Consider the following 26,492-nt stretch of genomic DNA (forward strand, 5'->3'; position numbering starts at 1 on the left):
CTGAACGATCTTCAGCGGGGTCTTGTTGGGTCCATAACATTTTCGGTAATAAACTGAGCAGCATTAGAGGTTAAAAAAGTCAGGTGCCTAGGTAGATACTCACATGTGCTTATCAACATGCATCAGACATTAGCGGGCTTGAAGGACCCACAAATACATGAAGAGCATAAAGCTGATCAGGGCTATGTGATGGTTCCAAAACCTGGTGACCCAGGGTGAGCAATGGTGGACGTGTGGCCCCACACATATCAATGAATGCCACAAGCAAGGCTGGACGTGTGGCCCCACACAAATCAATGAATGCCACAAGCCTTGTCATGCACAAGAACGCCTTGCACAGACACTTTGCTTACCCCTGGAGGTGATTTGGTATTTCTACGTTCAGAACTATTTGAAATGAACCGTGGATAACCTCATAACACTACTAGCTTTTAATCTTATTCATTTTCACTGCTGAAGCTGAAAGAGCTGAGAGCACACATACAGAGTTTGTTATGTTGAGTGAACTTTGTGGCACTTTTGCTGTAAATGACCAAATGCCTACGATTTCTTTTGCTGCAGCGGAAATACAGTCTTGTGAGCCCGGATACGCAGGTAATGGTTTTAACCAAACTTCCATTAAAAAAGCAATAATGCAAATGTTTTTTTTCTGCGTAAAGCAATGTTCTGTACTAAATTATGGAGTTTTATTCATGCAATAAAAATAGTTTAATGATATATTTGAGAATGGAGTGACACTGGGCAAAATCCTTATTCCAACGACCACAATACTTAGTGGGGCAGCAAGAATAATTGGCCGGACCAGACTGGGAATGACAAAGCAGCCCTGGTGTTTTAAGGACATCGGCTGGACATAAGAGGCTGCACGTTGTGTTTTTGTGTTCATTTGTTTGTGAATGAGCTATACAATGGCTTCCCTATTATTTGTTTATATGGAATGTTAGCTTGGCGCATTTTGAGAATATATATTTTTTTTACCTTTCTCTTCAGTTTTAGTTCCCTGCCACACATCGGCAAAGGATCTTATAACTAATATTACAGAGTAAGTAACGTTATGGATAAGAATGACAATGAGTTACATTACGATTGCATGCAACGCCATTTTAAATTATTTTTGTTAAAATATTCTATTATTTGCAACATAGAAGAAAAATGATGTAAGGTGCAACAGAAGATTGTTACATAATATCTTTCATCATATTTTGTAGAGTTTATTGTCCATCAGGATGCCTTAATAAAGAACTGAGTGTATGGGGAACAGACATCTACACAGAGGTACACTTTGGTTACTTCCTTAAATCACATAAACATTGTTAAATGATTATGTAATGACATCATTTGCATACAGATTCATGCTTCCGGTTGGGATTTTCTTACGTTTTCACTGGTTTATATAATTATGTATTTGACTTTTATTATAAGTAACAATATAATGTTGTTATTTACATGGTTCCCACTATTTGGCTTGTAGAAGACGTGTTTAGCCGAACAAAGCACGCTATTATTTGATGTTGTAATATCAGCATGTAGTGATTCGAAATTAAGCGTCAAACAGATTATTTCCCCTCCTTACAGAGTTCACCTATTTGCTTAGCAGCTATCCATGCTGGGTTAGCATCAAATGGAGGAGGATATATTACAGTGGAGAAGATGCCTGGACAATCCAAATACATTGGTTCCACCAAGAATGCATTGACGAGCCTTAATTATGATATGTCAGTAGGTTCCTTTAAATTGTCCGCAACAGTGACTGCTAGTCCAGCATTAACACAATCCACAGATCTACCTGCCATTAGCAGTACCTCTGCCATGCCCACCACCACCAACGCTACTACCCTTATATCCAAAATATCTACAAGCTTCAATGCTTCACCCACAGTGTCTAACGTGTCTACCACCACTCCTACTACAGCTCCGTCAGTCACTACAGTCACAAATATTACTACCACCAATTCTACTACAGCTCCGTCAGTCACTACAGTCCCAAATATTACTACCACCAATTCTACTGTCTCTGTGTCCAACCTATCAACCAGCCCTAATACATCTAACGTTTCTACTTCTACCAATGTGGCAACTACCACTAAATTGACTTCAACCACCACTTCTACAACATCCAAAATTTCATCTGGTAAGGGTTTTAAACAAAATAAAAAATACATGCTTTGAAGTCCTAAATGGCTAGACCGTAGGAAACCATGATATCTATTATTATTTTTACAGTTTCTGTATCCTGTTATACAAGAACACTTGATTTAATTGGGGATCCTGTAACGTGAGTAGCAAATTTCAATTACTTAAAAACATCATTCTAATACGAATGCCATAGAAATTAACATTTATATTATGCCCTGAGTAGGATGACATCAGCCATTTTTCCAGGGCAAATAGTAGAAGTCACATGTTGCTGACAGTATATATATGTGTGTTTTCCTGCAATATGAGGGACAGAGAGGGGAATCGATGACTCAGGGCAGCATTTTACAAATGCCAGTCAGTACAAAATCAACACTATATGCTCCACATCAAAATATTCCAGTAATAAGGAGATAAGAAAGCAAAACCATGACAAAACAAAGGAACACTGACCTTAATAATCGCCAAAAGACAATCAAGTCTATAAAACCCCAACCTTTATCAATGAAGTATCCACAAGCCTTAAGATTTATTTGGGGAAAGATGGCCAATGTGTGTTTTCATTCCCGCTGCTATGTATAGAGGGGATCAGGGCCAGACTGGCAATGGTTGAGCGGCCATAGCATTTTACATGCCAGGCATTTGGCTTGGATAGAGAGCCGGACTCCTTCAGTCCCAGCATGCTGAGTCTGAGTGCCAGGATATGAGCTAAGAAGAGCCAACTTCCCTCCTGAGCCCACAAAGGTGTGTTTGTGTGTTAATATATTAGTGTGTGTGTGTATGTTACTGTGTGTTAGTATGTGTAGACCCAGACCTTAAGTCTTGCAGGGGGCCCTGGTTTTTTTGTTACACCACTGTTCAAAGCTATGTATAAAGTAGCAAGAATATTCAAATAAGAGAGCCCCTGTAACACTGGTTTAGGAATCATAACATGATGTCCTTTGTCTTTATCTGAATATCTCTACTACAGTTCTTAAAGTACATTGGAAAGTCTTTCTATTTTGAATATAGATACGCAGACTTTCTAGTACATCACTAGTACAGAAATATTTGATCATCCCTCTAGATGGTTTTATGAACGTGAATTATTAATTTACCCTTCAAAACTTCATCCAGAGAATATTAGTGAGTAAAGCAGATTTAACAAACGTCACAATATCTTCTAAAACTGCATATTTTGCAATACAGTCACTGTAACAGTTTGAAAAAACATATTTGTAGTGGTAAGTCATACACATTTTCTATAACAACTGCATGTTTTATTTTAGGGTTCTGTGTCCAGCATCATGTGACATACTTCCTCTGGTGTTTGGGACAGATATATACGCTGGTGTAAGTTTTTCTTACCCTGGTCTCATCGCTGGTCCTATTTTAAACATACTCTGGGCAAGTTAAGGGCGTGTGGAGGAGTGATAATAAAGTGAGGGTGTTTTAGTGTGAATTGTTAAGTGAGTGTTAGAATGAGTGCGTGTGTGAATGTGTTAGTTAGCGTGTTAGAGTGAGCACTTTTTAGTGTGAGTGTGTGTATTAGTGCTTACATTAATTACCTGCCTCGGTTCAGCTATGGTAATCTTTCGTCGCCTCATTCATAATAACATATTTTATTGTGCTTGGTCTTAGACATCAGATTTGTGTGCTGCAGCTATTCATGCTGGGAAAATAACTAAAGCTGGTGGATATGTTACATTCAAAAGAAAACCTGAAGAGTTGTATTACTACGGATCCTATAGAAATGGAATTGACAGCTATGATTCACTTTTCGAAAAAGAATCATTTGTATTTATTTAAACTGTAATAAACATAAACATAACCTTTTAAGTGATGAGACACTTTCCAATTTTGTGCATGCTTAAAGCCAAAGTTTTTTGGAGCATTTTAGTTCTGCCTAATTTTATAACCACTCCTTTATAAATACGGTATCTCAAACTGTACCTAGAAAACCTAGATATACCAAGAAATAGGAATAATGTACCGATTTCTAAATATGTAAAAATAAAGAAATGATGCTTTACACAAATAAGGGTCTCTTCTGTCTCCTCTCCAGCTGCTCAGAAGCAGGGAATCTTGGTAAAACATAGGGGCTGATTAAAATGGGAAGTGGGCTGGATGGTTTAAATTCTCAATAAGTATTCAGAATAAAAAAAAATTCTTATGGTGTCCATTCCCACTAAAAACAAATCTGTTTAAACAAATCTTCTTAAGTGTCGAGACATTCTGCTTCGCATTCTGTTAAATAAGGTGCGTATTCCTTTGTGCTATTGATGAAATACAGATTGAAGAATGAAGAAGCAAAATCCATAAATTACTCCTCATCCATGATGTTTTTATTGCTCATTCTATAAATACAGCACCTGCTCCGATAAGCAGAAAAATGGACAGCAAACACAAACAAGCAGGTATTGCCAGCAGTTAATTCAATGGCATCTGTGAATGTGTGTTCCTTGAAGCTCACAGGTAAAGCCAATAATGTAGCCAAGGGCAAAAGGTCTTTAAAATGGGCTTATCCATGTATTTGGAAGTGTATTCACAGTCATTGTAGAAGCCTCTGTGTAGTTCAAACGTATAGGTGATCTCAACACAGCTCTGGAGTTCACAGCATACCCAGGTTAATCTAACAGGAATCAAGCAACAACAATGAGGGATTGGGGAGCTTCCAAACTTTCTTGGGTGCAAATTTGTTCCATATTCAGCTGCTAGAGGTGTTGTGTCTTTTTCTGAGTTGGACCAAACTTGGCCTGAGTAGATGTCCTCTATGTCCAATTGTCCTCCTCTTCGAAACGTTCAAGTAAAAAAAGAAAAGAAAATAACATTGTCAATTTCTGGTCTATGGTTTTTTACAAGTTAAACCTGGTGCTTTGCTACGGGAAGAAAAAGATTCTGTCCTACCTAGTACAATTTCAAAATGATTGCAAACCCCCAGTGTAGGAAAGCACCCATAAAAAAAAGGCAGAAAAAATGTTTTAGGTTTTTTTAGCATCTGTATGGATCTGTTACTTGGGGAACTAGGAGGAAGGTGCAGGGCCGGCCCTATAATGGGGCAGACTGGGGCAATTGCCCCAGGCGGCACTTTAGAAGGGGCGGCACTTTGCCGCCCCAAGCGCTTTTTTTTTTTTTTTTTTTTTGAAGCGGAGGAGAGAGAGAGGGGCACCGAGTGGTTTTCGCTTACCCGCTCGGCGCCCCTCTCTCTCTCTCCTCTGCGGCGAGTCTCCCTGTTCGGTCCCGGCTTGTAATGCAGAGCGCCGGAAGTGACGTCAATTTCCGGCGCTCAGCATTACAAGCCGGCACCGTGGCAGAGCAGGGAGACTCGCCGCAGGACTGTTTAAAGGTACGTACCGGGATTATCGGGATCGTAGATTATGGCGTCGGCGAAGTTTAAAATGCCGCCCCCCCCCCCGGCGTCGGCGGGGCGGCGTTTTAAACTTCGCCCCAGGCGGCGTTAAGTCTTCGGCCGGCCCTGGGAAGGTGGCTAGCTGATTAAAAAAAAGATAAAACACTAGTGATGGAATCCTTCTGGTCAATGAGGAGAAAACCCATTACTCAAGGGTATTTATGTTGAAGGTAGATCTGCAATAAAAAATAAGCAATTATCCACAATTAAGTACCTGTACTTACATGAGAAGATAATGAAAACCTTTAGGAATCCTTGGTTCACATGTATAAAGTGAAAACAAATGCCTATTACTCTTTGAAGGGGTAAAAATCCCCAATGTTCTGTTCCTAATACTTTATGTTTGGCTTCTCGCTGCAAGAAGGTTTCACTTTCCATCTATTTTGCATTGGAACAAAGTCATGCTCAAGGCCAAAATAAAAGCAACGCTTATAGCGACTACGATCCACTGAAAAAAGATGCTTTCTGGGAGTGACTTTCTTCTTTCTTGTATTTCAACATTCCAAGTGTACATATCACAACATTTCATGAAAAGTAATTATGCCCACTTTAGGTTTTGCACTTACAAAAAGTAGAAACTACTCTGTGTTTTATAAAATGATGTGCTATGCAATAAAATTAGTCCCAGATTGCCATGGGCTCCTAGGAGTAGCTAGAAGACACTCCACCATCTCTCCCCATTGTAGGAGTAGCTGGAGGACACTCCGCCATCTCTGCCATCATACCCCAGCCACCTTGCTGTGTTGGTGGAGAGTTGAAGCTGCAGCAGATGAGTTTTGTGCCATCAGAAGCACAGACGTGTCTATCTTCCCATTAAAGGACAGGCTCTAGATCTCTTCACACTCGCTAAAGGCCGGTATGATAACAGCTGAAGGGCAGAAATGGAAGAAGAACCTTTGTTGCATAGTTCTATTGTTTAGTTCCATCTTACCAGCGATAATAACTAGTTGACGACGCAGTTCCGATACGTTTTGGTGGTTTCGCCTTTGCAAATGCACGTATTGACTCTTATAATGCTTATAGGCAAAAGATTCCCTACAACATCAAAGTCTGTGACATAGTGACTATTAACAAGCAGTAACTTCATCATGAGTTCCCTCATACACTCAGAAACAGCTGATGAGCACCGCAAGGGATGATGGAACTTGTAGTCATTTCGTGCTCCTTTAGCTTTTAGATAACCGCAGCTTGCTGGTTCGGCTGTCTACACGATGTTGAGCGTGCATTACATGGATACTGATGTAGGCTGAGACAGCTCCCCTCCCAGCATGCAATGCGCGGTCCTAGTGTCATGTGATCCCAGCTTTTAAAGCAGAGACCAGGATAGCTGCACGGGGTGGTGTTTTGCGGAGCTGACAGCTGTGCGGCTGCAGGTAACAAACATCTCCCCCAAACAGCTCTAAACTTTCATGTGCGGTTAAAATGTAGTATACATGCGAGGCTCTGACGTCATTAGTTATTTTACAGTGTGTAGCAACACTGCTGTTAAAACGCTTTGGATGTGGTTAATAGTGATGAAAGAGTGATGAAAGAGCTTTAATAAATTAACCCAAACCTCAGCTTGAAAGTGTTACACCTTTATGTGTGTGTGTGATTTCTTGAGTATGTGTATATATTACACAATGTTACACGCTCATTCTCTATGTAGATGTGCATTTGAATACCCCAGGTTATTTTCTTTTGGCCACAAAAGACGGGATGTATAGGATACTAAAATGCCATGCTAGATGTCATTTGTGTTTTCTTAATATATAATAAGAAATATATATATATATATATTTCATATGTTAGCACTCACTTGAGTCTATTCGTTAAAGGGAGAGTTGACCAGAGTGTCTTAATTCAGCTCCTTGACTTAAGTATACAGAGCGAACCCCAGTGAGCTTCTGCTGTGGGAAACAGTTATGTGGCCCTGTATAATGTATAATTAACTCATGGAAATTTCTGCAAACTCTCCTCACCAATTGAGTTATGCATTATACCGGGCCAGCTCAGCCCTTTTTCTGGAGAAGCCTGATAGAATTGGCGCTCCATAATGGTGATGTGAGGGAGTTGAAACCAAGCCGCTTCCGCCCTCTGGCTCCGGTTAGCAGTGCACGACTTAAAAAGTTTCTGTGTCGCTCAGTAAATAGGATGTAAAACTGCACTCGCAGCATATTCATATCCTGCCTTTTTTATATATCTAAGCACTTTTGTTAAATTTCAATCCTGAAAATGAAACTGGAGTTAGAAATTCTGATAATATCAAACTATACTAAATTGTAAACATGCCACAGGGCTTCTCCAATGGACAGTAATGCTGACATTATAGTAGTCATTAAAATGTTTGGTAAGTTTCCGTATTTCTAGTTTCATCCAGACAGGGTTATTTTATTATTAGTTTATTCCTATTTGTGAATTTTGCAGTCAGGGACCATAACTTCAAGTCTTTGCATCATCTCAAAACATAAAATTAAAAAAAATCATTGGTTTCAGCGACTCCGATTTTTTTTTTGTCTTTTTCTCAGATTTCTTCACCTGATCGGGTACCTGCTTATTATAAGTAATAAGGATTTTTGCAGCAATGCATGGCAGAACCGAAATGTTTATTATAATCTGCTCCCAACTATGTGAGCCAGGGGGCTATGTCTATAAAAAAAAAAGAAGTAATATTTTATCAAAGCGGTACGAGACAGCTTGCTGTATTTGGTTGTATTTTCCTCTTGGATCAGGAAAATTTTAATGGCAGTAAATAAAATGTAAGGTTTTGATCTTATGTGTTTTTTTCCCCCCCAGGATCATGGCATTTTCAGGAAAGAGATTAAGCGGCCTTATTGCGGCAACTTTCACCCCAGTGACAGAACATGGGTATTAGTAGTATTTAAGATATGCAAAGGATTATGTAAAAAAAAAAAAAAAAAAAAGTTTCAAGTTCCGCGACCTCACTTAAAAAAAGTGATTTCACTTTTGATTATGTAGTCGTATTTTATTGCTGTTTGTAAGTATACAACTATTGTAATTAGTATTTATACGTGGGGCATATTTTAATCGTTAAACAGCTGCAGAAGGTGTTCAATATAATCATATTTTTCTTTGTCATTTTTTTATGTTTTTTTTAATTGAATAGTTCTGCTGATGATAATTATGCTGTATTTTTTGTCTCTGCAGTCACCTCAATCTTCCCATAATCCAGCAATATGTGGACTATTTGGTTGAGAAACAGAATGTGAGGAACATCTTTGGTATGTTTCATGGTGTTATCCTAACTCTTTTTTTGGTAATTCAGCATTCACGTATGAGCCTTATGTACAAGCCTTGCTGACCACACACTGTTTTATCATTTGCCCCTTGTCTTTGACCTGGTATAATAACCCAGAAAGTGTTACCAGTTTTGGTGATTAATTGGCTACTAATGTAATTTACGTTTCACTATACTTCAGTCTAGATCACTTGCCTTTGGCTTGTTTTCTATAGATTCCACCATAAAAAAAACACGAAGAAAAGATTCCATAATCTGGAGAGTTAAAGTCCCAAAATTGGTTGATAATTAGGTTTTTTGTGTTTGTTTGGCTGAACACATCTCCTGCAGGGCATTTAGCTGGGGGCTGTGGAAAGTGGCAAATGGGTATGGTGGGGATTCTTCAGAATCCTCCCGTGGATTTGCATGGTGGACACCTGGTAGAGTTAACACAAATTGTGCCTTTTTCACTTGTCCCAGTTCTTGTCTGACTTGGCCCGCTCCATGGCCAGTGTGTGTTTAAATTGACCATTTTCCTTTCTTGTATAGTAAATGGAACAACAGGAGAAGGGATGTCACTAAGTGTCCAGGAAAGGAAGCTGGTAGTAGAAGAGTGGGTGAAGCATGGGAGAGGCAAGTGAGTAGCCATAGAGAAAATGTCATTAAAAAGTAGAAAGCATGTAGTCATAAAGTCACGTTCCATAACACTTGAACTGAATTTAATGTTTGCTTCCTCCATCTCTGGCACAGAATGGACAATGTGATAGTTCATGTAGGATGTCTCAGCCTGGAAGACACAAAGGAGCTGGTGAGTGTTTAATAATTGCACATAAAAGCAGTTTAAGTGCCTGTGTAATATTTACAGAGGAACATCATATGATTTGTCAAATCCAAAATAATGGTGGACATGAAAATGTATTTATTTGTACCCAATACAAAGTATAGGTGTTCTCTACTGGCCACCAGAACAAAAGGAAACCAAACTAAGGCCTCTACGGTTTAGTTAATGACTCGGTATTCCATTAATATTCAACTAAATTCAAAATAATTCACTGCACTTTAGTTATGGATTGATGAGAAGCTGTGATTCATTGATAGCTACAAGAAATAAAAACATAGTACAGAAGAGAATTACTGGGTCACCTTTAAAAAAGGTCTTTTGTTAAGAGAGATCAGAGGACGCTATGTAGATTATTATAATAATAGTGCTTGTATTGATACTCGCAGGCTGCGCATGCTGCATCATGTGGAGCTGATGCTATCGGTGCTGTGAGTCCTTCCTTTATGAAACCGTCAAATCAAGGTAGCGTTTTACACATTGAACGCATCATTTTGAATTCAGATTCAGTTGATATGTGATGACCCTAACCATAATGTACCATAATGCATTGCTGAGTATTCTGGGGGAGGGGGTACAGTTGCCCAAACTGCTCATTCACTTGCATTGAAAGGGTACCTTATCTGGTACACACCTAGTCAGTTGGCTTAAACGTTGTATGGACGCTATGGTCTGCAGGCTCAAAAGTTTCAATCTTTTAACCCGATACCACCTTATGTTTCTGTTTTTATTTTCCTAATTCCACATCTCTGTATTCTAGATGGTTTAGTGAGGTACCTGAAAGAAGTGGCTTCTGCTGCCCCTGGTCTACCATTCTATTACTATCACATACCCCTTCTGACTGGGATAAAGTGTAAGTACCTAGCATCCTTGGGCGTGAGACTACATACCAACTACTGGTAGGAGTGTGACTAGTGTTTTGTTGTACCATATAGATTTTGTGTATGACCTGGTGGGCAAGATGAAGCTGCAAATCCCATCCTTCCGCGGAGTGAAGTTTAGCGACGTAAACCTAATGGACTTTAGTACGTGTGTCAGTGACTTTGAGGAGCTTGATTTTCTCTATGGTGTGGATGAGGTAAGTGACTGCTTTTTAAAAAAAATACTTTTCAGAAGATATGGTAGGACTAGCTTTATACATTTGTATCTATTGCTTGATAGAGACAGAAATTTGGGGGTATGTCTGGTACTCGGGCTGAAGATGTCCCTGCATGCTTACAATAATGCTTGTCTTAATAACTTTAGAGCTAAAGTAGCCTTTAGTAGAAATGTCTTTGTCAACCAATCCTTTGCATAAGTGAATTACCTGCGGGATGTAGAAACAAACCAAGATTCCAATCTCTTCCTTAGCAATTGCTCGGAGCCTTGGCATTTGGTGCACATGGTGCTGTTGGAAGGTATGGATCTATAGCTTAGTTTTCCTGCTTATGAACTATATTTCCAAAGCATTTCTAACAATTGGATAATGATAAAATATAAATTTTTTTTTTTGTCTAGCACCTACAATTACCTGGGTAAAACGACAAATCAGATGCTGACTGCTTTTAAGGAAGGCAACTTGCATGAAGCCCAGAAGATTCAGGTACACTCATCTTTTCTGTGTTAGATGGAAAAGAAACTAATTGGGTTTAGCACTTGGTGTAAATTGTTACTATAGTCAGCGGGGACTGGGCAAGTAAGAAGGCTGACTTATCAATGCTGTCCATGTTCATTTGTACAATATATTTTTCCTCCCACCCTAGAGACGTATTCAGAAGTTCATGATGTGTGTATTTAAAAAAGGTAAGTATACTAATAAGCTTCCTACATCTTTGGATATAAGAAGACAAATAACGTTGTTTCATTTTAATTTTATGAATTATTTGTTTTGCAAATTTAGGGCATCTGGGTAATTAAACAAATGAAATCAACTGCCATGTATGATGTGCGTTTAATGAATAAAGAGCCCGTTTTGCCTTGTTCTATGGGTGCTGGTAGATACCTGGCATTGATTACTCTATGCTGGAAATAAAAACTAATTGTCTAAACTGAGACAGACTCAAACAAATATATTTTTGCTTTTAGCAATTTTACATTTCATACAATAATGCAATGATAAATAATTTTCAAGTAAAGGGAAAGTGGTCACATTCTCAGCTTTTAGATTCATTAATGAAGAAAAAAACTCTAGCTCGTACATTGTTCTTCACGCACTTCAATAGTTTGGTGGATATCTGGTTTAAAGGCGTAAGGGACAGTGGGCTATAACTTCTAATGACTTCTTCTGGCCAAAACTCCCCTGTTCAGTTTGAACATAAAATGAGGATTAATGTGAAATCCTGAGAGCAGGAAGATGTGATTGCTGCTCCCACCAGTATGCACCTCTTCATCTGTAAATAGCATTATATATGTTTTCAATGTAAAATGTGAAGAAATGACAGTTCATCCTAAATAAGCAAGTGCCATGCTTTGAACCAACCAAGCTTTGATAGAGTAATAGTTACTAGTGTCCTTGGGTAATGGTGAATAAATAAGAGATAAAAGCTGTCTGTGTAAATAACAGTCCTGGAGAAGACTTTGTGTGCAACTCTTTACTTTTAGGTGTAAACATGTTTAAAAAAAATAAATTATCGTAGACCTAGTATGCAGTCATATATATTGTATATTCAGATCTAATGTGTCCTTCGTATTTGTGCACCTATATTTTCTTAATATGTACAGGATGGGGCTTACCTGAATTTAAGCAGATAATGTCAATAACATCTGATTTGAAGCTGGGCCCAGCGCGTCTCCCCTTAGTCTCGTGTCTCGCACCAGAGCATCAAGAATGGGTACAAAAAGAACTCCAAGCGTTGAATCAAGAGTAGTCATCCTTCCGGCCACCAGATGGTGATCGCTGGCATCAGGCCAGCAGTCTCTGGCATTTTTTATTCCTGTAAAGTCGATATTAAAACAGTTTCTATCATCCTTAAACCTACATGTAGAAAACCTTTTCAATCTGTTCTCCGTTTTAATGTTATCTGATTACTCCCCTCTAACTGTTCTCTATAAACCTACATTTGCCATCTCTTTGAAAACACAGAACTTGCCATAAATGGGACAGCAATGTATCTTAAAAAAAAATGTAAGCAAGCATAGCTGGCAAGAGATTTTTAAAAAGTAAGGTTTTAGGAAACGTTCTAAAGGGCCAACCCCAGTAAGCTACAATAAAACAGGCGTTGGCACTAAATAACAGTTAACGAGACAATTTCAACTCGGATCATTTTTTTTAAGATGGTCATAAGTTTCCAATCAAACACTTTGCTATTCAATTACCTTTATTACAAACCTGTTTTTTTTTATGTAGGACAAAAAAAAACTTGACAAATGAGTTTTGCCACTTTCTATGGTTTTATTGTGCAATTTTTTGTTCTGATTGTTACATTCCACATTGCGTTGAGCAAAAAGGCTTTTATAAACTGGCTCAATCAGTTTTCCCTTTTTAAACATGCAACACCTTTTATAAATTACCCAGACTGCTTGTCAACCTCAAAAACTATAGGTTTTTATATATAAAAGTTGTATTCCAACATGGGATACAATGTCCAGTATTTCAACTAATACGTCTTCGGTGACATATTGAAAGTTAACCTTAAGTAGAAGGTTGGGAAAGACTTTAATAAATAAGCTAATGTTTTAAAGAAAAAAACGTGGATGTCTTTATATTTTTGAAGGGCTTAAAAATTTGATGGCTGCAACCTGTCTTGATTCAGTCATATGTGGCTACTTGATAAAGATTGTTTATACTATGAGATTAATTATAATGTTGCAGATCTTTGCAACATGGTAGGGAACAATAAAGAAATAATTGTGTATTCTTTTACTTAAGTTAATTAAAAATGCAAATTAAAGGGAAAGGAACAACTCGGGGTGTGGTAAAGCAGGGAGTCACTTAAATATCACATGACTGACAACAGCGGCCGTCTTCGTGCCTGCAGATTGTTTATTGGAAAAAACGAGTGTTTGCCAACGCTGACCTGTATTCGGCACTGTACTTTATGCACAAAGAGAAATATTTTGCCAGTAGGACTGCCTCTTTAATATAACACATTAGGCACCAGGCTTCTTCAACAGCACATTCTTTTTTTTTTTTTTTTTTTATTGAAAAAATATAAACAGTTACAAATGTCAAAGTTCAAGGGAAAGTACAAATAATGAACACACGAATATCATGTGCGTGAGATGTAAATAAATGTATGACATAAATATTCAACGTTCTATCTGTCATTATATTCCTTGATTTTAGTATTCTATCCTAAAAAAAGAGAAAAAATAAATAAATAAATAAAATAAAAAAAGAAAGAGAAAAAAATACTAAAGAAGAAGAAAAGAAAAAGGGTCTAAGATTTCTAATTTTGTAATTTACGAAATTCAACAGCACATTCTGTGTAAGTTCCTGGAATACGTCCGTACAAAACCCAAAGGGACGACACAGACTCGTTTGGTTCTATTCGCTTGATGGATTTGTGGTTTTAACTGTCTCGCTTCATGATTCATTATGAAGGGTGATTATGTCTAGCTAGCCCCATATAAAGAATAATTCATGCATAAAGATTCTCACAAGACATTTTACTGATTTGACTATACATTATACATGGCCAGCTAAGCTCTTTGTGCAGAAGCTCACTAGGGCCGACCCTTCATAATGTATAGTGAAGTCGAGGAGCTGAAACACAACTGGAAACCCAATAAGCTTGATGTTTGCCAAAATGCTGATAGGCGTCCCTGGCACCCGGGAGCGTGTGGCTCACGTAGGGAGTCCCTGCTCCGGTTTAAAGGCCTCCAGTTGTTGCTCCCTCACAAACTTGCCCATGTCAAAAAGAAGCAAAGTATGGAGCGGTCTCCGCAGGGACATATGACGCCTAAAGACTCTCTCTTGTGCTGTGCGAGTCCCACGCACGGAAACGCATACAAAGAAATAGCATAGCACCGATATCAGAAACTCCATTGCAAGGCTGTCTGAGCCGGATTTCTTAATGTAACCATGTGAAAACACTACACTAAACAGATATATCTTATTGCTAAACAAAGCAAAGCCCAAAACACCATAGGGGCTATGCTGCAAAGACTGAGGAGTGGCCTTATCTTATCAAACTGTCTATTTGTATAAATTAATCCAGAATACTGGGCAATCCAGCTCAAAGTAATCTATTGACATTATTGCTTCAGGCTTCTTGCCTGAGACTCATCCTCATACCACTGAAACATGTTCCAATTTCCAAAATGGCATCTAGGATTCGCCTCTAGAAGGGGACTTACTAAAACGAATGACAAAATGGAATGCCCATAGACTTTAATGGGGAGGAATGCCCATAGACTGTAATAGAGGGGAAAAGAATAATTGATTTTTAAATAAAAGCTTAAGGCATATCATTTAGATCTTTGGCACATGTACTCCTCTAGCACAGCTACAGGATCTAAAACTCAGATTATGTTGGATTATATCTGTTTTCTATGGAATGACAGGTGAATGACAGTTTTGAGTGAATGGCCATAGGATATAATGGGAGAAAAATAAAAAAAAAAAATTTTTAAACACCTGGGCCGGCTGCTGATTGGTCGCTGGGATCAGCTGACTAGGCTCAGCCAATCAGGGGCTGCCCCTCAGCCCTAGCCTCCTGATTGCTTTGTATTATTATTTATGAATTATGATTTATGAATTAATATTAAAGTAATGCTTAATAAATGCCGCTTGAATTTACGGGCATCACGAGCGACATTACTGGTGTGGGAATGAGCCGGCAGTAACCAGTATCAAACTCACGAGCAACGGGGTGGAAGTCGAACACCTTAACCACAACTCTAAGTCAGAGATACTGAGAGTCACCCGTCTCAGTAGCATATTGGTTTAGGTGTTACGTGATTTTAGTTTAGCTTTAGGTGATTCCCTGAAGCTTATTTTTTACGTCACCACGTAGACCAAAATTTAAGCCATATTGTCTCTGCCCCTACAAGCTACCATTCTTTAGTTTATTTAGAAGTCAGGCCAGCTGGAGGACTGTATTGTATAAAGGACTGATTTTCCAAGCTTTGCCATCCAGTCTCTGTAGCCTAATGGCTAAGGTGTTGTGCTTGGTACCTTGATGCCCTGAGTTCAATTCCCCTAGGCTTCAACTGTGTCTGCTTTGGTTTTTAAGTAAGCACATAGACCAAAACATAAGCCATTTTGCCCTTGCTAGCCACCCTTCTTTAGTTTATTTAGTACATTTGTTTGGGAGTCAGGCTAGTTAAGGGGCTGTAAAAACTAAAAGATTGAAAACAGGGCCTTATACCTGTTCTCTGTGGTGCAATGGTAGAGATGTTGAATTTAGTTTTTGAGGTTTTGGGTTTAATTCACTCCAATTGATTTATTTGGTGTGTTTGTTTGGGAGGAAGGCACGCTACAAGATTGCAATGAGGTCAAAAACCAATGGATTGTTTGCAGGGGACAGGTTTGCTAGTGCCTGTAGTGTATATGCTACCCTTCTTTCGTTTATTAATTGTGTTTGTGAGGGAGACAAGCTAGGTGCCACTCCCATATGACTATGTAGAGTAATGGTTAAGGAGCTGAACCCCAGTGCTTAAGGTCCAGGTTTCAATTCCCTTGTGCTCTATCTGAACTTTCTCTGAGCTCTCTTCTACATTTTTTTTGTTTGGTGAGGGAGTGAGGCTATTGTTAGCAACCAGGTAGACCAAAACACAAGCCACCCAGTTCATGCATTTAAATTGAATGATTTACTCAAAGGGATTTGGGTCACTCTGTCAGCATTAGCCATTTTCCCCACATTTGAATATTTATATCATCATTCACAGGCCGTACAAAATCATCAACTTAAAAATTACCCCTGCATTGTATATTTATCCCACCATACATCCCCACATTGTGTATTGATTTATGTGATGACCCTCAGCCACCCCTACATGTAAATGAATGCCCCATTGCCCCCCACACCCTTGTGTATTGTCCTCATCCATTTTCTTTGAGAAATCCAGGTGCTGTGGTTGCAGTGGGATGTGTCCGATTGGTTGAACCTGGTCAAGTGACTCCACCAGCCAACCAGGCATTGGGATTGAGACCCGGCGGGGGTTAAGCTTCACTTGCAGCCCTTGGTTCTTTTGATGTTCATTTTCTTTGAGAAATCCAGGTGCTGTGGTTGCAGTGGGATGTGTCCAGGCCAGGGCTTATCTTTGTACAGTATTTCCCGTCTCTGTTTTTGCATTGCCATTGGCCCTATTCTTTTGTGTTTTAGTTGTTTTTTCCTGCTTCCGCCTTTGCTGTTACTGAAGGCACAAGGCGTCACAGACCCTATCATCTCCAATAATACTAATGTATTTTCCTTCACTTATCATGAGTAGTTCTTCTTCTTTCCATAGCTTTAACATGTCCTGTTCAATCCCTTTTCTGTTGTGTTGTGTCTTTGAAGCTAACGTTCCCTCGCTTTTAGTCTCTACCGCTTCTGCTGGGAGACTGTTCCATTTCTCTACCACTCTAGGAGTAAAACTCCTTTACATTCCATCTAAGCCTCTAACTCACTAGTTTCAGATTATGACCTTGTTTAACCATATCTCCTCTTTCGAAACAAACATCCCTCCTGTGATTTGTTAAATGCCTTTAAGGATTTCCAGTATTTTCTCCAAGCTTATACATATCGAGTTCCCTAGTGTTTCCTGATCCTGAGCCTGCGTTATTCTTATCTACAATGGTAAGTTGAACATTTCCTTTCACTGTAACTCATCTAGTACTCATAGTTTCCTCAGAGAATTGTGTTGCTTCTTTACATGTAGAGATACATATATCAGCATTTCTTCCTTTTTTTTTTCCTTCTTTACTTTTCTTTTCGCCATTGTCTTCATCCCTTTTCCCAAGGCTGGTATCTCTTACTCTTCTAGCCTATCCTCTCTCATTGTGTTCCTCTTTTTTACCCAAGTGGTGTTTTTCTGTTCCAAGCTGATGGCCACAAAACACCCCTACGTCAGAGGGCTCAGCTAACAGCACAGACCTGTGGGATAAAACAAGCAGTGTGTCCTGCATCAATTTGTCTATTTTGTCTCTGTGAGTTCTGCTTGGCTTTTTGCAGTTGCATTTAGCTTGGACACACAAGCGAATCCTGAGCTGGGGCGAATCTCCTAAGTGACATCTCTAAGTGAGGAGTTACAAGCAAAGAAGGAGAGTATATTCATTACTATTGCAAGGGGAGCACTGTGTTTGTTTGTGGAGTGTTCAGTGTAAAGTTTTGTTGAAAAAAGAAAAACAAAAAAAAGGGGTTAAGGGCTATTTCAGGTGTGTTGCTAATTAAGTAACCTTCTCTGTGAGTTCTGCTTGGCTTTTTGCAGTTGCATTTAGCTTGGACACACAAGCGAATCCTGAGCTGGGGCGAATCTCCTAAGTGACATCTCTAAGTGAGGAGTTACAAGCAAAGAAGGAGTTAAAAAGCAAAAAGGAGGGGAAAGTATACATCCTTGTTATTCCATATATATTTATATATATTTTGCACCTTACTGTCTGTTTTGCCAGTTATTTGAGCTATCCCCATTGCCAAGATGTCCTCCATGTTTGACAATGCGGTCAGGTGTACATCTTGCTCAATGTATGCAATCCTTGATCAGCGCTTCGAGGGTGCATATTGCTGTGCGAGATGTGTGCGGGTTGCTCATTTGGAAGCACAAATCCTGAGTCTAGAGGAGCAACTGGCAACACTGAGATCTATTGACAACTTGGAGAGGAGTCTGCTGCTCACTGAGCAAGCTCTCTCGCGGGTAGAGGTGGGGGAGGATAGCGGGATGGAGGTACAGGACAGTCAGGCAGCTAGCTGGGTTACAGTTAGAAGGCGGGGTAGGGGGAAAAGCGCCAGGGAGGCTAGTCCTGATCTAGCACACCCCAACAAGTTTGCCCGGTTGGCAGATGAGGGGGATGTTAGTTCAGAGTTGGCAATACTGCAGCAAGTCACTGCCTCTGACCTCCAGAGCGGTGTCTGCTCCAGTAAGGAGGGAAGGACGAGCACAGGGCAGGCCAGACAGGTGCCGGTAGTAGGGGACTCTATTATTAGGGGGACAGACAGGGCAATCTGTCACAAAGACCGGGATCGCCGAACAGTGTGTTGTCTGCCTGGCGCTCGAGTTCGGCACATCGCGGATCGGGTTGACAGATTACTGGGAGGGGCTGGAGAAGACCCAGCTGTCATGGTGCACATTGGCACCAATGACAAAGTAAGAGGTAGGCGGAGTGTCCTTAAAAATGATTTCAGGGACTTAGGTAGCAAGCTCAAGGCAAGGACCTCCAAGGTAGTATTTTCTGAAATATTACCTGTACCACGTGCCACACCAGAGAGGCAGCGGGAGATTAGGGAGCTAAACAAGTGGCTCAGAAGCTGGTGTAGGAAGGAGGGGTTTGGGTTCATGGAGAACTGGGCCGACTTCTCTGTCGGATACAGGCTCTACGGTAGGGACGGGCTGCACCTCAATGGGGAGGGTGCAGCTGTACTCGGGGAGAAGATGGCCAGAAGGGTGGAGGAGTGTTTAAACTAGGGAAAGGGGGGGAGGGAAACTACAATATAGAAGGGGAAGATAGTATAGATAGAGAGCTGGGGCATATAAATGTACCTGGGGGTGGAGCGGAGGGAGGGGTTAGTATAGTTAATAGGGATAGGCTTGATAGGAGAAAAAACCATACACCTCTAAATTGTATGCTTACTAATGCCAGAAGTCTGACCAATAAAACTGGCGAACTGGAGTTAATAATGTCTGCAGAAAATTATGACATAGTGGGTATAACAGAGACATGGTTGGATGATAGCTATGACTGGGCGGTTAACATACAGGGTTATAGTCTATTCAGGAAGGATCGGAAAAAATGAAAAGGGGGAGGAGTTTGCCTTTATGTAAAGTCCAGCCTAAAGGCCACACTGCGGGAGAATATATGTGAGGGAAATGATGATGTGGAGTCATTATGGGTAGAAATATATGGAAAGAAAAATAATAAAATACTGATCGGGGTTTGCTATAAGCCACCAAATATAATTGAAGCAGCAGAAGATCAATTATTAAAGCAAATAAACAAGGCAGCAAATCACAATGAGGTGGTTATTATGGGGGACTTTAACTATCCCGACATAAACTGGGAAACGAGACCTGTGAATCTCATAAAGGAAACCGCTTTCTGACTATAAGTAAAGATAATTATCTGTCCCAAATGGTACAGGACCCAACCAGAGGGGGCGCTCTACTGGACTTAATATTAACCAACAGACCTGACAGAGTAACTAATGTGCAGGTCAGAGGGCACCTAGGAAATAGTGATCACAATATAATACATTATAACTTGTCGTTCAATAAGGGAACTCTTAGAGGAGCCACAAGAACTATGAACTTTAGGAAGGCAAAGTTTGATCAACTAAGAGAAGCCCTTAACACTGTAAATTGGGAAAATGTCCTCAAAAACAAAAGCACAGATACTAAATGGGAGATTTTTCAAAATATCTTAAATTCTCACTGTGAAAAGTACATACCGTATGGGAATAAAAGTGTCAGGAGCAAGAAAAAACCAATGTGGATAAATAAAAATGTAAAGGTGGCAATAAATGGCAAAAAAAAGGCATTTAAGCTACTAAAACAGGAAGGCAGTGAGGAAGCACTAAGAAGCTATCGGGAAAAAAATAAAATATGTAAAAATCAGATAAAAGCAGCAAAAGTGGCGACAGAAAGACTCATTGCCAAAGAGAGTAAAACAAACCCCAAAATGTTCTTTAACTATATAAATAGTAAAAAGGTTAAAAATGAAAGCATCGGCCCCCTTAAAAAGTAATGAGGGAGACGTTATAGATGGGGATCAGGAAAAAGCGAATCTATTAAATATATTCTTCTCTGCTGTATTCACAGAGGAAAATGAAATGCCAGGTAATATACAGCAGGATGAGATAAATGCCCCAGTACATGTCGCCTGTCTAACCCAGGAAGAAGTGCAGTGCCGCCTAAAAAAAATCAAAATAGACAAATCACCAGGTCCAGATGGCATTCACCCCCGCGTTCTAAGGGAGTTAAGTAATGTAATAGACAGACCCCTATTTCTAATATTCAAGGACTCTATAGTGACCGGGTCTGTTCCCCAGGACTGGCGCATTGCAAATGTTGTGCCAATATTCAAAAAGGGGACCAAAAGTGACCCGGGGAATTATAGGCCTGTTAGTTTAACTTCTGTTGTATGTAAACTGTTTGAGGGTTTCCTAAGAGGTGCTATTTTGGAGTATCTCAATGAAAATAAATGTATGACTCCATATCAGCATGGGTTTACAAGGGATCGGTCCTGTCAAACTAACCTGATCAGCTTTTATGAGGAGGTGAGCTCAAGACTGGATCGGGGAGAATCGCTGGATGTCGTATATCTTGATTTTTCCAAAGCATTTGATACGGTGCCACATAAAAGGCTGGTACATAAAATGAGAATGTTTGGGCTGGGGGAGAATGTGTGTATGTGGGTAAGTAACTGGCTCAGTGATAGGAAACAGAGGGTGGTTATTAATGGTACATACTCTGAGTGGGTGACTGTTACTAGTGGGGTACCACAGGGGTCAGTTTTGGGTCCTATTCTTTTTAATATATTTATTAATGACCTTGTAGAGGGATTGTATAGTAAAGTATCAATCTTTGCAGACGATACTAAGCTCTGTAGCGTGGGTAACACAATAGAGGACAGTGCACGATTACAAATGGATCTGCATAGGTTGGAGGCTTGGCCTGGGATGTGGCAGATGAGGTTCAACACGGATAAATGTAAGGTTATGCACATGGGGAAGAAAAATCGAGGCTGGGAATATTTATTAAATGGGAAAACACTGGGGACGACTGACATGGAAAAGGACTTAGGAGTCTTGGTTAACAGTAAATTTAACTGTAGCGACCAGTGTCGGGCAGCTGCTGCTAAGGCAAATAAAATCATGGGGTGCATCAAAAGGGGCATGGATGCCCATGACAAGGAAATAATTCTACCATTGTACAAGTCACTAGTCAGACCACACATGGAATACTGTGTACAGTACTGGGCACCAGTGTACAAGAAAGATATAGTGGAACTGGAGAGGGTTCAAAGACGGGCAACCAGAGTAATAAGGGGAATGGAAGGACTGCAGTACCCAGAAAGATTATCAGAATTAAATAGGGTTATTTAGTTTGGAGAAAAGACGGCTTAGGGGGGACTTAATAACTATGTATAAATATATAAGGGGGCAGTACAGAGATCACTCCCAGGACCTATTTATACCCAGGACTGTATCTATAACAAGGGGACATCCTCTACGGCTGGAGGAAAGAAGGTTTCTACACCAGCACAGACGGGGGTTCTTTACAGTAAGAGCGGTGAGACTATGGAACTCTCTGCCAGAGGAAGTGGTAATGGTAAACTCAATAAAAGAGTTTAAAAGGAGCCTGGACGTGTTTCTTGAAAGCAATAATATCACAAGTTATGGATAGTAGATTAATAGGGACAGAACGTTGATCCAGGGATTTATTCTGATTGCCATATTTGGAGTCGGGAAGGAATTTTCCCCCTGGTATGGGGCAATTGGCATCTGCTTCATAAGGGTTTTTTGCCTTCCTCTGGATCAACACGGTAGGGACACAATATGTATATAGGTTGAACTTGATGGACTTTGGTCTTTTTTCAACCTTATGAACTATGTTACTATGTTACTATGTCACATTAACGGCTCGGTGGAGTTTGCTATCCCAGTTTGGAGTTAACGGAAGTATGGAAAATGCTACACCCAATCACAAATGAAGTTTTGCTGAGCCAATAGAGACGCAACTCCCACCTAGGAAGTGACTTGACGTGGCACATTAAGGAACTTCACATTTTTTATCTTTTATGGAAATAAAATGAATTCTTTAAGTGTGTGTGTATTATTATTATTATTTTTTTTAATATTCCTTTGGTATGTAGCTTTCTGCTTTCCCCCCTCCAGTGTGAGGATTTGTGGACAGTTGTACAAAAGCAAACATAGGGGTTTAATTTGAGTGAATTTTCAGCTCTGGCCAAGATAGTCCTGGCTATTTGTGGATTGTTGCCATAACAGACCACCTCAATATCAGAAGCAAGTCTACGGCAGAGACCTGATTTAAACTCCTTGATTTTGCTATACATTCTAATTGCCAAATTATTAATCCGTTTCTGCAGCGTAAAGAGCTTGGCTGGCCCTGTATAATGCATAGCTAAGTCAATGAGATGTCGCTGAAAAATCCCTGACCATTTAATTATGCACTATACAGGAACAGCACAGCCATTCTAGCAAGAGGAACCTGTAAGTCTGGGCAATATGAGCTCTCCCGTCAACCCTCCTTCCAGGGAATACTCTCCAATTAAGGAAGTGGCTGCTGGAGAATTTCTTCTGCCTGCTGAGCCAAGACAGGCTTATCTTAGTCAAGCAGCAGCTGCCCCTCAGCCCTAGCATCCTGATTGGTAGGTGGTGTCACCTGACCAGGGCTGACCAATCAGAGCGAGGTGGACCTGGGCCGGCTGCTGATTGGTTGCTTGAGTCAGCTGACTAGGCTCAGCCAATCAGGGGCTGCCCCTCAGCCCTAGCCTCCTGATTGGTAGGTGGTGTCACCTGACCAGGGCTGACCAATCAGAGCGAGGTGAACCTGGGCCGGCTGCTGATTGGTCGCTGGGGTCAGCTGACTAGGCTCAGCCAATCAGGGGCTGCCCCTCAGCCCTAGCCTCCTGATTGGTGGGTGGTGTCACCTGACCAGGGCTGACCAATCAGAGCGAGGGAAACCTGGGCCGGCTGCTGATTGGTTGCTGGGGTCAGCTGACTAGGCTCAGCCAATCAGGGGCTGCCCCTCAGCCCTAGCCTCCTGATTGGTGGGTGGTGTCACCTGACCAGGGCTGACCAATCAGAGCGAGGGAAACCTGGGCTGGCTGCTGATTGGTCGCTGGGGTCTGCTGACTAGGCTCAGCCAATCAGGGGCTGCCCCTCAGCCCTAGCCTCCTGATTGGTGGGTGGTGTCACCTGACCAGGGCTGACCAATCAGAGCGAGGGATTCCTAGGCCGGGTGCTGATTGGTCGCTGGGGTCAGCTGACTAGGCTCAGCCAATCAGGGGCTGCCCCTCAGCCCTAGCCTCCTGATTGGTGGGTGGTGTCACCTGACCAGGGCTGACCAATCAGAGCGAGGGAAACCTGGGCTGGCTGCTGATTGGTCGCTGGGGTCAGCTGACTAGGCTCAGCCAATCAGGGGCTGCCCCTCAGCCCTAGCCTCCTGATTGGTGGGTGGTGTCACCTGACCAGGGCTGACCAATCAGAGCGAGGGATTCCTAGGCCGGCTGCTGATTGGTCGCTGGAGTCAGCTGACTAGGCTCAGCCAATCAGGGGCTGCCCCTCAGCCCTAGCCTCCTGATTGGTGGGTGGTGTCACCTGACCAGGGCTGACCAATCAGAGCGAGGGATTCCTAGGCCGGCTGCTGATTGGTCGCTGGAGTCAGCTGACTAGGCTCAGCCAATCAGGGGCTGCCCCTCAGCCCTAGCCTCCTGATTGGTGGGTGGTGTCACCTGACCTGGTGCTGACCAATCAGAGCGAAGGATTCCTGGGCCGGCTGCTGATTGGTCGCTGGAGTCAGCTGACAAGGCTCAGCCAATCAGGGGCTGCCTCTCAGCCCTAGCCTCCTGATTGGTGGGTGGTGTCACCTGACCAGGGCTGACCAATCAGAGCGAAGGATTCCTGGGCTGGCTGCTGATTGGTCGCTGGGGTCAGCTGACTAGGCTCAGCCAATCAGGGGCTGCCCCTCAGCCCTAGCCTCCTGATTGCTTTGTATTATTATTTATGAATTATGAATTATGATTTTTGAATTATGAATTAATATTAAATTGTTAAAGTAATCCTTAATAAATGCCGCTTGAATTTACGGGCATCACGACAACATTACTGGGGTGGGAATGAGCCAGCAGTAGCCAGAATCAAACTCACGAGCAACGGGGTGGAAGGCACACACCTTAACCACAACTCTAAGTCAGAGATACTGAGTGTCACCCGTCTCAGTAGCATATTGGTTTAGGTGTTACGTGATTTTAGTTTAGCTGTAGGTGATTCCCTGAGGCTTATTTTTTACGTCACCACGTAGACCAAAATTTAAGCCATATTGTCTCTGCCCCTACAAGCTACCATTCTTTAGTTTATTTAGAAGTCAGGTCAGCTGGAGGACTGTATTGTATAAAGGACTGATTTTCCAATCTTTGCCGTCCAGTCTCTGTAGCCTAATGGCTAAGGTGTTGTGCTTGGTACCTTGACGCCCTGAGTTCAATTCCCCTAGGCTTCAACTGTGTCTGCTCTGCTTTTTGGTTTTTAAGTAAGCACATAGACCAAAACATAAGCCGTTTTGTCTTTGCCCTTGCTAGCCACCCTTCTTTAGTTTATTTAGTACATTTGTTTGGGAGTCAGGCTAGTTAAAGGGCTGTAAAAACTAAAAGATTGAAAACAGGGCCTTATACCTGTTCTCTGTGGTGCAATGGTAGAGATGTTGAATTTAGTTTTTGAGGTTTTGGGTTTAATTCACTTCAATTGATTTATTTGGTGTGTTTGTTTGGGAGGAAGGCACGCTACAAGATTGCAATGAGGTCAAAAACCAATGGATTGTTTGCAGGGGACAGGTTTGCTAGTGTCTGTAGTGTATATGCTACCCTTCTTTCGTTTATTAATTGTGTTTGTGAGGGAGACAAGCTAGCTGCCACTCCCATATGACTATGTAGAGTAATGGTTAAGGAGCTGAACCCCAGTGCTTAAGGTCCAGGGTTTAATTCCCTTGTGCTCCATCTGAACTTTCTCTGAGCTCTCTTCTACTTTTTTTGTTTGGTGAGGGAGAAAAAAGCTATTGTTAGCAACCAGGTAGACCAAAACACAAGCCACCCAGTTCATGCATTTAAATTGAATGATTTACTCAAAGGGATTTGGGTCACTCTGTCAGCATTAGCCATTTTCCCCACATTTGAATATTTATATCATCATTCACAGGCCGTACAAAATCATCAACTTAAAAATTACCCCTGCATTGTATATTTATCCCACCATACATCCCCACATTGTGTATTGATTTATGTGATGACCCTCAGCCACCCCTACATGTAAATGAATGCCCCATTGCCCCCCACACCCTTGTGTATTGTCCTCATCCATTTTCTTTGAGAAATCCAGGTGCTGTGGTTGCAGTGGGATGTGTCCGATTGGTTGAACCTGGTCAAGTGACTCCACCAGCCAACCAGGCATTGGGATTGAGACCCGGCGGGGGTTAAGCTTCACTTGCAGCCCTTGGTTCTTTTGATGTTCATTTTCTTTGAGAAATCCAGGTGCTGTGGTTGCAGTGGGATGTGTCCAGGCCAGGGCTTATCTTTGTACAGTATTTCCCGTCTCTGTTTTTGCATTGCCATTGGCCCTATTCTTTTGTGTTTTAGTTGTTTTTTCCTGCTTCCACCTTTGCTGTTACTGAAGGCACAAGGCGTCACAGACCCTATCATCTCCAATAATACTAATGTATTTTCCTTCACTTATCATGAGTAGTTCTTCTTCTTTCCATAGCTTTAACATGTCCTGTTCAATCCCTTTTCTGTTGTGTTGTGTCTTTGAAGCTAACGTTCCCTCGCTTTTAGTCTCTACCGCTTCTGCTGGGAGACTGTTCCATTTCTCTACCACTCTAGGAGTAAAACTCCTTTACATTCCATCTAAGCCTCTAACTCACTAGTTTCAGATTATGACCTTGTTTAACCATATCTCCTCTTTCGAAACAAACATCCCTCCTGTGATTTGTTAAATGCCTTTAAGGATTTCCAGTATTTTCTCCAAGCTTATACATATCGAGTTCCCTAGTGTTTCCTGATCCTGAGCCTGCGTTATTCTTATCTACAATGGTAAGTTGAACATTTCCTTTCACTGTAACTCATCTAG

At 41.2% G+C, this 26,492-nt stretch overlaps 1 protein-coding gene across 1 annotated transcript; it reads left to right on the forward strand.

The window, feature by feature from the left end:
• The first annotated feature begins 6,808 nt into the window (after positions 1 to 6,808).
• On the forward strand, positions 6,809 to 13,413 carry NPL (N-acetylneuraminate pyruvate lyase). Its single transcript, XM_053469383.1, has 12 exons — positions 6,809 to 6,897; positions 8,300 to 8,371; positions 8,672 to 8,745; positions 9,291 to 9,378; positions 9,492 to 9,549; positions 9,969 to 10,044; positions 10,340 to 10,432; positions 10,515 to 10,657; positions 10,930 to 10,976; positions 11,077 to 11,161; positions 11,322 to 11,361; positions 12,280 to 13,413. Exons 2-12 carry the CDS (start codon positions 8,304 to 8,306, stop codon positions 12,423 to 12,425), a joined length of 918 nt encoding a protein of 305 aa, XP_053325358.1. The 5' UTR covers positions 6,809 to 6,897; positions 8,300 to 8,303; the 3' UTR covers positions 12,426 to 13,413.
• The last annotated feature ends 13,079 nt before the right edge of the window (positions 13,414 to 26,492 follow it).

The sequence above is a fragment of the Spea bombifrons genome, chromosome 6 (genome assembly GCF_027358695.1).
Source record: "Spea bombifrons isolate aSpeBom1 chromosome 6, aSpeBom1.2.pri, whole genome shotgun sequence".
Classification (NCBI taxonomy): Eukaryota; Metazoa; Chordata; class Amphibia; order Anura; family Pelobatidae; genus Spea; species Spea bombifrons.